At 39.6% G+C, this 16,811-nt stretch overlaps 1 protein-coding gene across 2 annotated transcripts; it reads left to right on the top strand.

Annotated features, from left to right (window-relative positions):
* Window positions 1–4,886: 4,886 nt before the first annotated feature.
* On the top strand, window positions 4,887–14,701 carry hs2st1b (heparan sulfate 2-O-sulfotransferase 1b). Of its 2 annotated transcripts, XM_037114233.1 has the most exons (8): window positions 4,887–5,006; window positions 5,466–5,575; window positions 7,265–7,503; window positions 11,249–11,334; window positions 11,735–11,873; window positions 11,983–12,080; window positions 13,122–13,279; window positions 13,408–14,701. In XM_037114233.1, the coding sequence occupies exons 1-8, from the start codon at window positions 4,963–4,965 to the stop codon at window positions 13,632–13,634; spliced, it is 1,101 nt and encodes a 366-aa protein (XP_036970128.1). In that variant the 5' UTR covers window positions 4,887–4,962; the 3' UTR covers window positions 13,635–14,701. The 2 variants fall into 2 exon arrangements, with proteins under 2 accessions (XP_036970128.1, XP_036970129.1); XM_037114234.1 differs by having other exon boundaries at window positions 4,926–5,575.
* Window positions 14,702–16,811: the final 2,110 nt, after the last annotated feature.

The raw sequence follows: 16,811 nt of genomic DNA, 5'->3' as shown, positions 1-16,811 counted from the left end.
TCTCTGTCAAATAAACCAATAAAATTGAAAAACGAAATCAAACTCATGGTAATATCTTTTGCCCCCACAAAACTTATTTTCATCAGTTCTGTTGCAGCTTGTGATGCTACAGTTAGCCTACGTTTAACAGTGATAATTTATTTTAAAACTAATCTATCTATCTATCTATCTATCTATCTATCTATCTATCTATCTATCTATCTATCTATCTATCTATCTATCTATCTATCTATCTATCTATCTATCTATCTATCTATCTATCTATTGTGTTTTGCTTTCCATTTTTGCTGTTCTTAATCTGTTTGTTTTATTACTTACCAGGGATATCGACTGCAAGATAGCATTGGTTGCATTTTATTTATATGTAACAATCTTACAAGTCTCCGTCGAATAAATCAGTAAAAAAAAAAAGAAAAAAGTTCCAAATCTGATATTTCTGTCAGTTGTGTTACATGTTGTGATGCTGCAGTTTGATGCTTAGTTTTTACACAGTTTGACATCAGATATTTCAGAGTGCTTCACGCATCACTAAGATGTTTCTTTAGGTTGAGCAGAAACTTGCCAGGTGTTCCCCAGATCTATGGAAGGACTTCACGCACTAAACTTGTGATGGATTTATGATAAGACCTGCAACCAGATATGTATATCTACCTTTGTAATAATAATTGTATTGTGTCATTATATGTGATAATAATGTACTTTTCATTGTGTATTCTGAACACTTTTAAATAGAAAAGATTTACCGTCGCACATTTGAACTAAGTGGAGAAAATGAAATCACATCCAATTTAGTTTCTTTCCAGACAAAGTTAATTTAATTTTCTAACCTGTCACAGAAAAGAGGTTTAGAAACAAACAACAAGAATATTGATTATTGTGTTGTTGTTTATCCCATTAGTGTTATCAGAAGAGAATGCAGGGGTCATCGGTTTATCCGTGGTAGTTACCTGCTATCAGAGGCCCTCCGGCACCAAATGATAAATAAATTAATTGTCACATTGTTTCTGGGTAATTGAATAAAGTGAAGGGACTCCTCCTCAGACACACACTGAATCTTTGATGTGGGCCTTGTCCACTGGTCAGACGCTGTGCTAACACACTTCCTGTTCCTCCTCTGGGATCTGCCTTTTATTTCCCAGGGAGCAGCAGGAGGGAAAAAGGGCGGTTTGGGGTAATTTGCATGAAATCACATTTGATGATAATACAATTAATGGAAGAAATAAGTAGGTGGCAACAATTAACGACACCCAAAGTGAGTCGTTCATTGTTTAATTAAATTGTAGCATCGTCTTCATGACTCTGCATGAAGATGATGGGACGATTGTTGCAGATCTGTCGCTGATCTGGCTGGTTGAATCTCATCCTCAGCTCATTTTAACATTAAACCTTAAACCTGTTTATCTGTAAATGTCTGTTTTTGTTGTTTGTATTGTGTGACGATCAAACCGTCATGTATCCATGAAGCTTCTCTGGGCTCAAGGAGGAAGTAGATGTGTGTAAAAGTCAACAGCCAACCAGAAATAAAAATAATAGCCTTATTTATCTAATTCCTTTTTATAATTATTCTTTGGGCAACATGTTGCAGACATATGTTGAAGTGATCTTTACTAAAAGTCAAACTGTGGAACTGTTTCTGACTTTGAGTTTGATGCTGACTTTCCATTTTCATCCAGATTAAAATCACAGCTGAGGTTTTGAGAAGCTTCGACCTTGTAGATCGAACTCTTGTATCCTCATCTTTAGAACTGTGGTTCCACCTACTGGCTATGAAATGCATCGCTGCTCTGCTGGTGAAGTGGGCCGAGGTTCAGTGATATTAATGGCGTTTGTTAAAATGAAAAGACCTTTTAATTATCTTTTTCTCCTTTTCACAGACTTCCACTTAGAGTCTGTGTTGACCTGTTCAGATATGAGCGCAACTTCTTTTTTTTTCTTACAAACTTTTGGTGAAGTTTACTTGCCTAAACATGGGACACTGACTATCACCACCACATGATATTAATATTAATCGTTATAATTATTATAAAGAAAAAATCATTTCTGCCACGCCTTTCAAAAGCAGAGTTACAGGGTGCTTCACAAAATGAAGGGCAACAAATAAAACAACACAACATATGTAGTATTAGACATTAGATTATCCTAAGTTTTACAATAATTATCTTAAAAACATTTCAAACAGCAGTTGAAGAGAGAATATGTCAGACTTCTGTGGTAAAGTGTTTACAAATGACTATGCCTATGTAATTTATTTTACTGAGTTGTGTTTTTACTTTATCCCAAATGTTTCCAACATCAAACCCATAGAAATCCACAAGTTTACTCAAGATAACGGTGCATTTCCTCAAGAGAGTAAAGTGTTTGTTTCAGGTCAACTGTCACAGAACTCAGCACTCACCAGAGGTTCTGGTTCTCTCTCTTCTTTTCCTCCTCTCCTCTCTGTAACTTTAAACCCATGACATTAAGTAAATTTCCCCTTCAGCTCCAGCTGTCAGTCAACATTACAGACCATGAACACCCGACAGTGGACACCTCTGCAGATCACTGCTGCAGTCAGGTTGATAAACGGGAGTGAAGATAAATCTACTTTTGAATCCCGAACGTTAAAAACATAATCTCTGAGCTCTCCTTCAGCTGGTAAATGAACCAGAGTCAGAGCAGAATCTGATGTGACTCTGGGTGTTCATTCCTCCAGGAGGTCCGGCTCTGCAACCGACTCCAACTTTGCCTCAACCTCTCTCAGGTCTTACAGAACAGGACATTATAGTAGGAAAGTATCGGGTCACGTGTCAGAGGCGACACAGTAACAGGTGCTGCTGTCAGGGGAACATGAGTGGAGCTCAGACGACAGCTGCGGTCCAGGCCGGGCCAGAACAGACCCTGAAGGAGGAGGCTCGGACACGCTGCATCGAGCTCAGCCACATTAATCTCTTCAGAAACAGAACACACGTTAAAGAGCACAGGAGGAAGAAGTATTATGACAGAAATCAGTCTTGGCTTGTCAAACAGATTCTGACAGCAGAGGATCTCATGTCAAAGCCCAGTGAGCCCGGGCCTGAGGGAACACGGGTCCATACAGACACATGATCTGTGCTTAGATTTCTGATCTGAGAGGACAGACTTGTCCATTTTACTGTCTGCTTACATGAGGGATGATAATTACTGTACAAAAAGACATTAGTAGGATTGTTTACTCACTGAGCATATCAGCATCCACGTGAGCAGCAGACTGGATCTGTATCAAAAGGGGAAATGAGAGTCTCCACCTCAGATAAAGACATAAACTTCTGCTTCACGTGGGAAAATCCAACATACTCTATCATCTGTTTTAACTACCGATGAGAATAAACTGAAACTTTCACTCCATCTAATTTTAAAGACAAACACTTTACTTTTTACTCATTACTGGAATGTCAAAATTAAAATATTATCTTGATTTTTGTCGCCAATTCAGTGACTGATGTTTACACATTACAACATCACTTTCAATCCAACAGTATTGTAAACTCACCACTTTTGTTATATTTCCCATTTTTCATGCATATCTGTGTCCCAGTCATGTTAAATCCATATTTCAGTCCTAATGAATATCTTTTTTCCAAGTTCATGATATCATTTTCACCAATCCAAAACACACCTTGTGCACTGATCATGCGTCTTGATATGCCACACCTGTCAAGTGGAAGGATTATTTAGCAATGGAGGAATTCAAATACAAATAAAGGCTCATGTTTTTAAAAATGATTATTTTCTGTGCATTAAAAAGTCTTATCACTCCTATTACCTATTACTTTTCTTTAAGAAAGGTGTTTGAATACAGGACTTCCACTTTTAACAGTATTAAAAGTATTTCTACACTTTTGTGGTAAATTTTACACACATAAAAGACCTAAATACTTTATTTCACACCTGTTCTTCACAAATCTGCTAATATTTCTTCCTCAGTTCAGTGTTTTACCTCATGTGTGTCAAGACAAATAACTTTAAACTATAACTGAACTAAAAGACCACTGACCTCTTACTGTTTGTCTCAACCTGAGATCCATAAAAAATAAGAGAACTCATACATCTGCAAATTAATGCTGATACCATTTGGTATCTTAACACACTTCCCTCCTCACAGCAGAGGAGGAAGTGAACTCATTTATAAAGAATAACATACATGTACTCAGTGGTTCAGATAACAGAGTTCAGGCTTCTCGCCTTCCTGTTACTGGTCTGTGCAGTAACTGGACATCTGTGGTTCGGATCAGCTGATGCCAGATAATCTGAGTTTTGTTCCTCTTTCATTATCACAGCCATTATCATAGCCTTATTACTATAAAATATTTTCCAAAATAACAGATAAACTAGCTGGCGTCTAAAATACCAAGACCCACAGTTACATTTGTACTTTGCTCTATGTCGTCCTAGCTGACCACCACAGATGTGCTTTTCTTTTCACTTGTTTAATGCACTGACAGACTGACAACATGCTCCACTTTTAATAGAGAGAGTACAGATACAGAGTTTAAAAAGGACTGGTTGAGACATTTTTTTTTCTATGTTTATATTTTTATCCACTCGTGTGTTTTTGTATATATATATATATATATATATATATATATATATATATATATATATATATATATATATATTCTATTTTTCACCTTCATTTACATATTTATGTATATATTATTGACAATTAAAAAAAAAGAAACTTAAAAGAGCGACATTTCTGAAATGGATAGATTAATATTTTAATATCTATATACAATGAAATAAAATGATAATTTAAAAAAGTGGAAACTATACATATAGTTCCACTTTTTTATTTACTGCCATGATACAAATTTTGTCCACTAGGGGGCAGTAGGTGCACATTTAACATCGGTGTCAACAACCGTTATATACAAAGAAGACGAAGAAGAAGAAGAGTGAGGAGGAGACGAAGAAGAAGAAGCTGACAGCGGCTACATTCCAGTGATGCTAGCTACCTGCTGCAACAAGCCCCTGAACACTACTGCACTGTAATGTTACTCGCTGTGGTTTTTAATCGTTTCTGTCGAGCTGTTTTCCTTCAGCTTGTGTTCGTATTTTAATAACCATAATCTTCATTGACTCTGGTTGAAACAAAGAAGTCTGAATTGACACTGCGGAGTGACAGCCGTCTTAATTTTTAAAGCCGACGTTAGCCCGAGCTTTACGTAGCTTAATTATGATAGTTAGCAAAGACGCTAGCTAACGTTAGTTTGTTTGGCTAACGGTCTGTTAAACCTGTTAGACGGCGGTTTGGCTGTCTGAAGCTCATGGCGCTGAACAGCTAACTTGTGCAAAATGTATTGTGTCTTGCTGGAAGTGAGTCAACACAGATAAGTTGTTTCAGCAGCTGAACTAGTTGCTCCTCTGCCGGATTAGTTGTTAGCCATTAGCGCTGTTCAGTTGTATCTGCGGTATGGTTCACCTGGTCGTTTGATGGGGCTTTTAAGGATCATGATGCCGCACAGGATTCAGCTTTTGGCTGTTTTGGCGTTTGGAGTGTCGATGCTGTTCATTGAGAACCAGATCCAGAAACTGGAGGAGTCGAGAGCCAAACTCGGTGAGACCAAAACCAAGGTGGTGGTTAACTTTGTAAGCATTATTACAGAATGGTGCTCCTGCAAAGTGCTGTTTGAGTCTTGCAGATAATATTACCAGTGGTGGAAAAGAGTAAAGTTATATTTATTGTAAATTCTCGGCGAATATGAAGGAATTGGCTGAGTTTTCTCACTTAAAATATCTGTAAAATCTGTAATATAAACACTAAGAATTAAGTTTGAGCTAGCAGATGTCACTCTAAATCAATGCCGAATCGTATTACAAAATGGGACAATTAAGACAATCCTCTTCTGATTACATTTTACTGCTTCTGCTACTTTTATATGACTTTTTATGATGAAAATGCATAATTTCTGTCAACAGGTTCCATGTCATGTGATCCAGTGACTCCAAGCCATTGTGGACAAATAAGACACACCTGTTTTTGTTTGTTTGTTTGTTTGTATATTACATTTTACTGAGCAGTCGAAAAGAAATACCGAATTTTGACAAGACATTTATATAATGTAAAAGACGCAGTAAAGTCTCTTAAAAAGAGGTGCGATACTATTTGGCATTGGTTTGGAGTCTTGCTGGTGGAGGTGTGTTAACTTTTTGACTCTATCTTTAAAACAGTAGAGACTGTCACAGTTTGTTGTTGGGTGTGATGTTTTTTAGAAACAATATTTAGTCACTTTTAAACTTTAAAATATCAGCTGTTTATGACAGTAGTGTTGAAACTGTGGGGGGCGCCAAATTACACTAAATGCCAGCTTGTGCATAATGTTGCTTTAAATGAAGAAAAAAACTGAATATTTTATTATGCACCTTTTATTCTTTTTCACAATAATTTACATAGCATGTTTAGATAATTAATTACCCATTAAATGTATTAATCAGGGCACCTGAATGAAAAAGATAGATGCATCAGTGTAGAAGTTAGTCTGGAGCCCTGGTTGGCTGTAAGAGAAAGTAGACTATGTGCTGTACAGTATTGTGCTGCCTGCACACTGACTGTGTGATAATAATTATAATAATTTGAAGAAGAAGAAAGGCCAAGAGACCATCATCCATCTGCCTTGAATGGAGCTCAGCAAACATCCTGCAGACACATGGCCTCTCTCCTCATGATGTCAAACACAGAGACAGCAGGACGCCGGCATTATATTGAGCAACACACAGCCGGTCCAAGATATGCTCCCAAGGCCATTCCTGTAATTGGTTTAATTAACATTGCAGTGGAGAAAAGAAGTGGGAGAAAACACTTTTAATTATGCCTCCTGTCAATATTATCATCAAAAGCTTAATTACTTTTTTTTTTTTGGTGTTATTGTTTTTTGAAGGTCTAAGTTGTTTTTCTTAATTAAGGGAAGCTAACCAGCCTTGATGCCCTTAAAATTTAAACTACTTGTTCATTTATACAATTGTCTTTGTCTTGGTTGTTGTGTTGGTGGCCTCACACCTGCTGTGTGTGTGTGTGTGTGTGTGTGTGTGTGTGTGTGTGTGTGTGTGTGTGCTGCCAAATGAGGATAACAAGCATCAACTAACTTTTAGCTCATTAAAATCCTGAGTTCTGCCAGGCAGTTCATCATCATGTAAACTGAGGATTATGGTGATTGACTTCAGGAGCACAAACAACCAGTCAAAGTTTTCTATCTCTGACAGTCCTTTCAAAAGCATAGATGTCTGATTGTGTCTTCTGCACATACAGAACGCACCATTGCCAGACACCAGGTTGCTGAAGTAGAGCAGCGCCACAATGAAGATACTGGTCGGGAATCATCGCCGCCGGCAGACAAAGACGACATGGTCATCATCTACAACAGAGTCCCCAAGACGGCCAGCACGTCATTCACTAACATCGCCTACGACCTGTGTGGGAAGAATCGCTTCCACGTCCTGCACATCAATACAACCAAAAACAATCCTGTCATGTCTCTGCAAGACCAGGTGAGACCATTGGCCATTGTTGTATTCAGATGCAGTGCTGACAGTAAAAATATAGACCTAGTTTTATCCTATTCACATCAGAGTTTATTACAGCATTTAGAGGTGTAATATGTGAGAGTTGGCCAAGTCTCAGGGCACAGCTTGTCTCTCTATTAATGTAGCTGCCAGCTGTAGCTTTGAATCTTTAAACTAAAAGTCATTCACATGGCAACTTTTAACTATTCTACTTTAACTGTAAAGACTTAACTTTACACAGATTGTTCAGTCAATAAAAAAACTGCAAGACAGAAACTTGACTCCAGTTCTCATATTGGCGCATTTCTATCACAATGCTAATAATAACACTGTACTTGTTACAGCAAAGATAGAAGAGGTCTTTGTTGGCATAGCAGACGCTCGGCTCATGACAGGCTTGTGGGCACTTTGATCATCACAACTGATGATCTGGAATTAAAAATAGGCCGCTGTACTGAAACATGAAACGTTTTCACATGAATGTGGCTTTAATACTTTTTGCATAAGTATTTACATAGAGGCTTTCAGTTCTGGCCTATTAACAGTCATGTTTTGTAAGTCTCTGACTGTGTGTTCCGTGTCGGTAATGTTCTGAACAGCATCTGCTTATCATTCAGATCTGTTAGTGAGTTATGTAGTAGAATATGCAGGATGAAAAGATGGAAGTTTAAGAGTGCTACATTTTTTTTTTCCTAATTTAATCAAGTACTTTATTTCCTTAAAGGCTACGAGGTCAGCAGACAGCCCAATAATATTTGTGTTTGAGGAGTTTTAAAAGGTTTGAGGAGTACAAGAAGTTTCTCAGATAGGAGCCTGTCATTCATTGAAGGTCAGGCTTTCAGTAGTAGATTACAGACAGATGGATAGAAGGATATTGCCATCGGAAAGACACTTACTGTTCCATCTCTCTTTTTTGATTTTAAATGAAATAATAACCTTGGACTTTTATTTAAAGCTGCAACTAACTTCATTATTGATCAGTCTGCTGATTATGAACATAACCTTTTGCGCTCAATCCCTGGAACAAGAATAAATAAGCAGCCTATCTGTGAGTGCTGGTGTTCGCTTTGTTTTGAATAAACAACCGAAAACAGATGCAAGCAAAGACATGTCATTAACTGGCATCATCCATCTGAGCCGCTCTAATCTTCACTGCAGTGCATCATAAAACCTTGAAAGAGGAGGAGGAGGAGGAGATAGTGAAGTCAATTTGGGCCACGGATAAAAGAGCGACATAAAATGCTGATGTGCTGTTTTGGTTTTGACACCTACAAATTTCAGCTCAGACGTCAGCGGATAGTCTTGTTTTGGGTGCTGTTTGCCTTCAGTCTGCAGCAGTGAAACACAGACTCAGCTGTGGTGAGTTCATGTGATTCACCCGGTTAGTTTTGCCATTAGAGTCATTGCACTGTCCCATAAATTGGCGGACTGTGTAAACGGCCGCAAGCCCTGCACAATTCTTCTAATATGCACGATAACAGCATCAGTCTGTGTTGAAGCTGACTATCAACACTTTACCTTTAAAGTTAATGTTTTCATTTGAAACCCAGACAATGATAAACACATGACTGTTGACATATCTTGCAGCTGCTCTGCGGATAGTTACAGAGGTCGAGAAACAAAATTTGACGAACAGCGCTGAAGCATTATCCCATCACGGCATGCTTCTTCTCACTCTGAAAAAATGCAGATGTTTTAGTTAGAGATCTGTTTAAGTTGCCTGAGTGTGTTTATAAGCTTGTTTTTGCCTCTCGATTAACTGGGTAAAAGCATTCCAGTTTCAACACAGCACACACTCGGTGGTAGAAGTTCACGGTAACAGGAGAATCTTGTTTAAGTTGGCATTAGTTGTCCTCTGTGTATGTTTTAAAAGCTCCAGAAAATATGTGTGTCATCAGCAGCACGCATTACAGCCCGAGTGCATTTACAACGCTGCCAGTGCAACTTAGGACACATAGTGTAAATGCCTCAAAGCTATGCTCATGTTATTTTTGGCTGCTAGTGCCAAGGTAATATCCTGTCTGCCATCTCACAACAGAGAGGCCCCCCATCAAACAGTCTGTTTCCCTGCTCATGATAAAACAGACGAGGACGAAGAATCAGTCTGCTGCCACATCACAGACCACCTCGTTTTACAGCAGGAACATTTACACTTGTTCCAGTAACGGCGTTTAGCTTAGCCAAAACTGGACAGTGTGTTTGACTCGGTCATATTTTTACTCCGTCAGAGTGTGTGTCAAAGATAACAGTCGTAAATGGAGGTGCTGGCTTTTAACAACATCATGGGTGGAATTTGGTTTCTGCTTGAAGTCCCTGCTGTAGTGTAGACATCGTGCAGCTGATTGATGTAAGAATTAAAGCACTGAAACATATTTCTAAATGGAAGCAGTGTGGGTTTGGTTTTGTACAGTTGACCGAGGGTGTGATTACCGGTGTAGAACTACCCAACTTTAAAACCTTCAGTTCCAGTCACTCTTACTAAAATCCCTCTGAGTGACTGTCCTGCCACCACAAACCAGATGGATGCTCCATTTTAAAAGCATGTTGATACTCTCATCTGACTCACCTTCAGTCGTCAATCAGACAGTAACAAGTTCACCCGGTGTTTGCCCCAGGATTCACCTCTCAGGCCTCGTACACCTCTTCCTACCCTTTTTGATGGATATTGTTGTAAGCAGCTCGAGAGAGAGAGAGCCAGACACACATTCCTCCAGTCAGCTCTGCTCCACTGCACTGTTCTAATCACACATAGAGATGACCTCTGTAATAACCTGCAACACTGAAGTTAACAGGACCATAGACTTCTGTGATGATCTGTGGGGAGGGGATTTCAGATTGTGTGTGAGGAATGAAAAGGTCCTACGTAAAAAAACACAATCACAAAAAGCAATGATGTTATTAATAGCATATTATCAGCGTGTTTTCCTCGTGGCACCTGGATGGCAAAACAATCACTGCAGACACGAACATGGACACCGAAAGGAGGCGTGCAGTTCTTCAATGCGCCTCTTAGAGCTTTCGCCAAAGAAATAATTTGAATTTTTGGCTGAAACTCATTTCATTGCGCATCCCCACACAAGTGAAAACAAACAGACCACCCCTGATAATTGAAACAAGAAGTCTGTAGTCCTTTTGGTGAGCTGCTGGCTAACTTTAAGATCATTTAGGCACCATCTACTTTACCATCTACTGTGATTTCAATACAAGGAATTCTCCCTAAAACTATCCTAGTGTGTCGACAGTACAGGCCTATGCCTTCATGTCTAAATAAACTAGATCTTTGTTGTACATTTTTATCTGGAAAATATTCGAACACAGAGGAATCTGTACTTTGTTGAAGGTAACGGTGCGTTTCATTTGGTCGCCTGTCGCTATAATTTCCAGGAGAGAATCAGAGTGACTTAACGCTACAACATTACCTCACCTGTGAACATTTCTGCAGTGTCATTTATATGGATTTTCATCAGCAATGGTAACATGGTACAACATCGACCTTTTGTTTTCACTGATTTGACTGAGACACCTATCGCGGCAGAAATGAATGCTGTGTGTTATAAACGTGAAGATCACAAGAGTCAGTGTCTTTTGTACAGGAGTACAAATGTATCATTGTTGAGCAGCGCGAGCCTTTCCACCCCTCTGTCCCCGTGTTTTTGTTGTCGCTGCTCTTTTCCCGTTTGCTGGAGTTTCCCCGCTGCTCCGTAATGAGTTTCATTATCTTTGTCTACAGGTGCGCTTTGTCAGGAACGTCTCCTCGTGGAGGGAGATGAAGCCCGGCTTCTACCACGGCCACGTGGCTTATCTGGACTTCTCAAAGTAAAGCCCTTCATTTCCTCTAATACCATTAATATCCAGATTAGTTACAAACAGTTAGCAGAGCAGATAAAGAGAGGTCATGTATTGATTGCCAACGTGTGCCTTAGTGTTGATTAATTGCATTGTTGTCCTTATCTCCCCCGACACTATCATTCCAGTGATCGCAGGTAATTATCCTAATGGTGCAAGTGTTCCTCAGCGACTCTCGGTATCAGTTCTCTCTGATGCTGCCACCCGCTCACTGATGGAGAAGCTGATTGGAGAAGCGAAATAAACATTATTAATTAGGAGCAGAAGGGTGGCAGCTTTATGGTTTGTTGGATTAGAATCTACTCCGAAAGTGTCTGTAAAATGCAAATCGAATCGTTGAAGATACGTCAACTCCTGTCTGTTTGTTTAGATACGGGGTGAAGGGCAAGCCGATGTACATAAATGTTGTGCGGGACCCCATAGAGCGCCTGGTGTCCTACTACTACTTCCTGCGCTTCGGAGACGACTACAGACCAGGTCTACGACGAAGGAAACAAGGCGACAAAAAGGTCTTTAATTAGAGCCCATTTTTCAGACTCAAATGAGTGTGTTTCAAGGCCAATTGTCTTTCTCTCTGCACATAAATACACACTAACAAGTGTCTGTGTTGTCTTTCAGACCTTTGATGAGTGTGTTTCGTCAGGAGGGTCTGACTGCGCTCCAGAGAAACTCTGGCTGCAGATCCCTTTCTTCTGCGGCCACCATTCAGAGTGCTGGTGAGTGCTCTGCACCTGCCTCATCAAACGGAACTCAATCAGAGCAAATGTGTAATTAATTGTTGGCAATTTTCAGATGGCAAAAGCCACAGTTTTTATAATAACTTGCACAATTAACAGAGTCTAAGCGAGCTGCAGCGAACAAAAGTTTAAGCAGGCGGCTGCTGATTCAGCCAAAGATGTGAGGTGTGTAAGCAGGAACACCACTCTGTATTATTTTCTTTATAACAGGCATGAACGAGTTGCTACTAATTTGCTGATGTAGATAATAAGCTAGCTAACATTGTTATTGCTGATTTGTGCATGACTGTCCTGCATTTTGGTGTATTTCAATGTTGCATTCCTCTCCTTTAATGACACGTGAAGGTTAAATTAAACTGAACTCTGGTTGCTACACTTAGTACCACTCTTCTGATACCAGAGCAGACTGGCAGGGTAAGAGCACGGGTTGCTCATGTTGGCCTATTGAAGCAAAACTCTCGCCAAAATGCAACCTAGGCTTTTTCTTGCGAATGTATATGAGTACAGAGTTTACTAAAAAGAGAGTTTTTCTAACAACTCACGTTAGCATGGCAGCCCAGACCTACTCACGGACCAACAGAGCAAACTCTGTACACAAACAATGTTCTCAATGCTGGTGTTCATGTGTAGAGACCCTGGTGATACTACGAGCAAAGCTTCATGTTGTGTCAAGCCTTCTTAGTGTTTTAAAAATGGCAATTATGATGATATGGCAAAAGTCCCCATAGCACTCCATTCAGTCGGAATTACGCTTTTACACGAAGGTTTGACTCATGTACATTCACAAAAAAAAGCTTAGGATGCATTTTGGCTAGAGTTTCACTTTAAGTACTGCCAGTGACCAGGTAATGATGCAGTGTTCTTTTTATTTAATGTCTTGATTGATGGCATGAAGTTCTCCTTCTTCTCCTCGCTTTTGATGAGAACCAGGAGGAGAACAGTGCCTTGCAGGTGGCAGAGAGGGCAGAAAAGTTTGATCGTTAACACAACAATAATAATCTCTGTGCTGTTTGTGTGCAGGAATGTGGGCAGTAAATGGGCTCTGGAACAGGCCAAGTACAACCTGGTGAATGAGTACCTGCTGGTGGGAGTGACGGAGGAGCTGGAGGACTTCATCATGATCCTGGAGGCAGCACTGCCACGCTTCTTCAAGGGAGCCACAGAGCTCTACAGAACAGGTACCAACACTACACACACATCGCCTCACAGTCTGTGTTACTGCCCAGTTCCTGTGGTGGTGAGTGAACTCTGTTGGTGGTGAAATCATCATTTAAGTGAAGCATTCATGTCACTGATGTTCCTCCAGGAAAGAAGTCCCATCTGCGAAAGACCACAGAAAAGAAACCCCCAACCAAAGAGACAATAGCCAAGCTGCAGCAGTCCAACATCTGGAAAATCGAAAACGAGTTTTATGAGTTTGCACTTGAACAGTTTCAGTTTGTCCGTGCCCACGCCGTCAGGGAAAAGGATGGGGAACTTTACGTCCTGGCTCAGAGCTTCTTCTATGAAAAGATTTACCCCAAAGTGAACTGAGCGGCTGCACAGGGAATCTGCAGAGACTCTATTAGAAGTCATTAACACTGGGGAGGAAAAGACACAAGTCCACCAAGTGATGCTGCTGAATGCTTTCTCTAGGACTTGGACTACAGTATGGAAAATCCCTTTCAGATGGAACTGTGGAATTTTCTACAAAGAATGTGTCTAATTTTTTTTTATTGCTGGTGCAGCTGTTGAGAGAACTTGACACGGATAAAGTGTCAGTCTGGACTGTGCGAAAGAATTCAAGGCCAGGGGAGGCTGGAACAATCACTCTCAAAACCTGAACTCAAGCAGTCCTTGATTCATTCGCGTCCTGTATTTGTTTTTTTGTGTTGATTGTCGAGATAAAAGCAGCTAATCTGGAGTCGTTCATCAAGTTTAAAAGCATAGTTTACATGTGTCTTTCTCTTCCGTGACAGATTTGCAAATGAAATGAGCTCAGAAAGATGTCAAGCTTTTTTGTGACATTATCAGTTTTTGCACACTGAAGTGGTTCTTGTTTACAAGTTACAGAAGTTAAAACTGTTACAAAAGAAATTCATCAGAGCTGCATTTGTACATTCTGTATGAACAGTGACGTGTTTTCGGACCAAACGGTAGCAAAAGAAAATAGATCGGACCATTGCATCCTTCGGTGCGTGACTAATATTTTTTTATCCCGCTGAGATGTTCTAATTTTTTAGACATGTTTAACACATCCCATCAGTATTTTATCACAGAGATCATGCTGTGCTGCTTTGATAGTAACTGATAGCTGCTGTGGAAGGCCTGTGGAAGGACCACAGCTGGAGAAAGTATAAAACAAAAATGAAAACGTTTTGGTCACAGGGTCATTTTCAGCAGAAAGAGGCGGGCCAGAGATCAAACTGATAGTGCCTTTACATTATTATTTTATTACAACATTAATGACTTTTGTTTTTTCCTCTTTTTTTTTCTCTGCATTAATTTTCCAGAAATCAAGTTGTCATTTTTGTTGGGTTTATTCTTATGAACTGCAGTTCCTGTTTCTCTACCATTTCTCACTTTAACAACCTAAACATAAATACATCATTTGCAAATTCCCTGGCTCAATTTTTTCCTACTGTGTTCTATACTGATCGTATCTCTGTGTTTGTGCCATGATAAGACTAAAAGCAGGATGTAGCTTAAAGTATTTATTTTTTGCTTTGGTTTTCAGGACACTGATACAAGTTCTCTACACATTTTGAGGTACTTGTACATTACTCAGGTATTTCCATTTTCTGCTGCCGTATTCTTCAACTCCACCATGTTTTGAAGGTAAATATTCTGTTTTTAATCCATTATGTTTATTTGATAACCCAAGCTGCTCCTTAACTTGCATATTAGATGCTCCATCAGAGTCAAAGGAACACATTTTCAATTTGATATATTTATTATCTTGCATCCTAAAGTACACAGAATATACATCCATGTAAGTATCTGTATAATTTGACTTAAAATACTGCAGTATTTGAGCAGCATAGACTTTTAGGTAATTAACATCCTACATCTCTGGTTCCTACATTTCCCATAATGCTTCTCGGCTTCTTGTGTTAAACCTTCGCTGCTGTGAAGTTTCGATGTTTATGATGTGATTGTTCAGGATGAATATTAATATTCATGTCCAAACAACATGCAGTTATAATATAACCTTCACAGATGGCGCTCACTTAATTATAGAGAATCTCCTGAGACTGATGAGAAATTGACCTTAATCGTTAATATCTCACCATATGTTCTCAAAGATTTTGAGAAATATGTTCGTCCCTCAAACTTTTATCAGACAGAAATCCTCCAGAATCATCTTGTCTGTAGAAAACTTAGCGTTAGGTCTATATTAATTGAATTGTTGTTTGATTGGAGTTGTAATATGTTATGTTGCTCCAGCAGTAGTTTGTCCTCAGGCACAGTGGTGCTTTGACCTAAATGCTAATGTCACCACACTACAGTAAAGGAACTAAATCAATGCTAACATCCTGATGCTAAGCAAATGTATTTTTTAATGTTATCCATTCTAATTTACTGTGTTGCGAGCATGCTACCATTAGCTAAAGTACAGCAAGGGCTGATGGGAATGTGAGTACTTTAGCTGTCATTGCATTGATAATCACAGTGATAGAGTGTCACCGAGGGCGTTTATACAAGGTCTGTACAAATTTGGAAGTACTTTACTCAAGTATTTCCATTTTCAAGTATTAAAAAAATTGAAATGTTGACCTGAAGATGGAGCTAAATGGAAAGTCAACAAAGAGGGCTGATTACAGCTCATCCTGAGGGGAACATGAGTGTGTGAAGGAAATTTTAAGGAGATTGTTGTACAATTGTTGTTGAGACATTTAACTCAAAGCCACAAATGTCCCGGGGTCACCAAAGTTATTAAGTCTCATCCTCTGGACAGCAGAGTGTTCATTCATTGAATTAACCCAACAACTGCTGGATGGACTATTGGGTGGAGGGATTGATGTATCAGTGTTGTTGGGGTGAAATATCCAGACTACAAGTCTTAAGGCTGGGGTTGGTGAGATTGTAGAAACGAGCAAGATCAAGCTAAATGTTCAAAGTATCCAGACCTGCTTTTTCAAAACACAGGAATGCAGACTAGGCAGACTAAACTGACTGCCCTGTAGCTCTCGCTGGAAAGCAGGGAGATGTGATGGTGACTAGTTGGCTACATTTAATAAGCTCTCTTGAATGGCAAGGTCATAAAAACCCAACCAAAATGATCATCATGAACTCAACTTAGTCTTAAAAGTCTACCCAATGTAATAATTACTCCTTACTGCAGTCGGTGTGTGCTTTGTGCTAACTGGGTTAGCCCAGCTCAGGGGCAGTGTGCTTTGTGCTAATTGGGTTAGCCCAGCTCAGGGGCAGTGTGCTTTGTGCTGACAATAGCCACCTGCCGAACAACAGGCTCACTGGCTGTGTACTGTGAGCACAGCTATCGGTGGCGAGGCAGGTAGCCTGAATCATTTCAGGAACTGATTGGATTGGCTAAATACAGGCTTGTGACAGCCACAGTCACCGAATATTTTTATTTTATTTGTCAGAGCATTTGATCCAGCGATTGCTTTGGGGATGCTTAGAGATTTTCTTAAGTCTTAACAAAAATGCTTGCAAAATGACACTTTAAAATGGGTCAAGTTGCAAACACCCTAAATCCTACATTACAAC

This window comes from Acanthopagrus latus, chromosome 11 (assembly GCF_904848185.1).
Source record: "Acanthopagrus latus isolate v.2019 chromosome 11, fAcaLat1.1, whole genome shotgun sequence".
NCBI classification, from domain to species: Eukaryota; Metazoa; Chordata; class Actinopteri; order Spariformes; family Sparidae; genus Acanthopagrus; species Acanthopagrus latus.
This window is presented reverse-complemented; position numbering and strand designations above follow the sequence as displayed.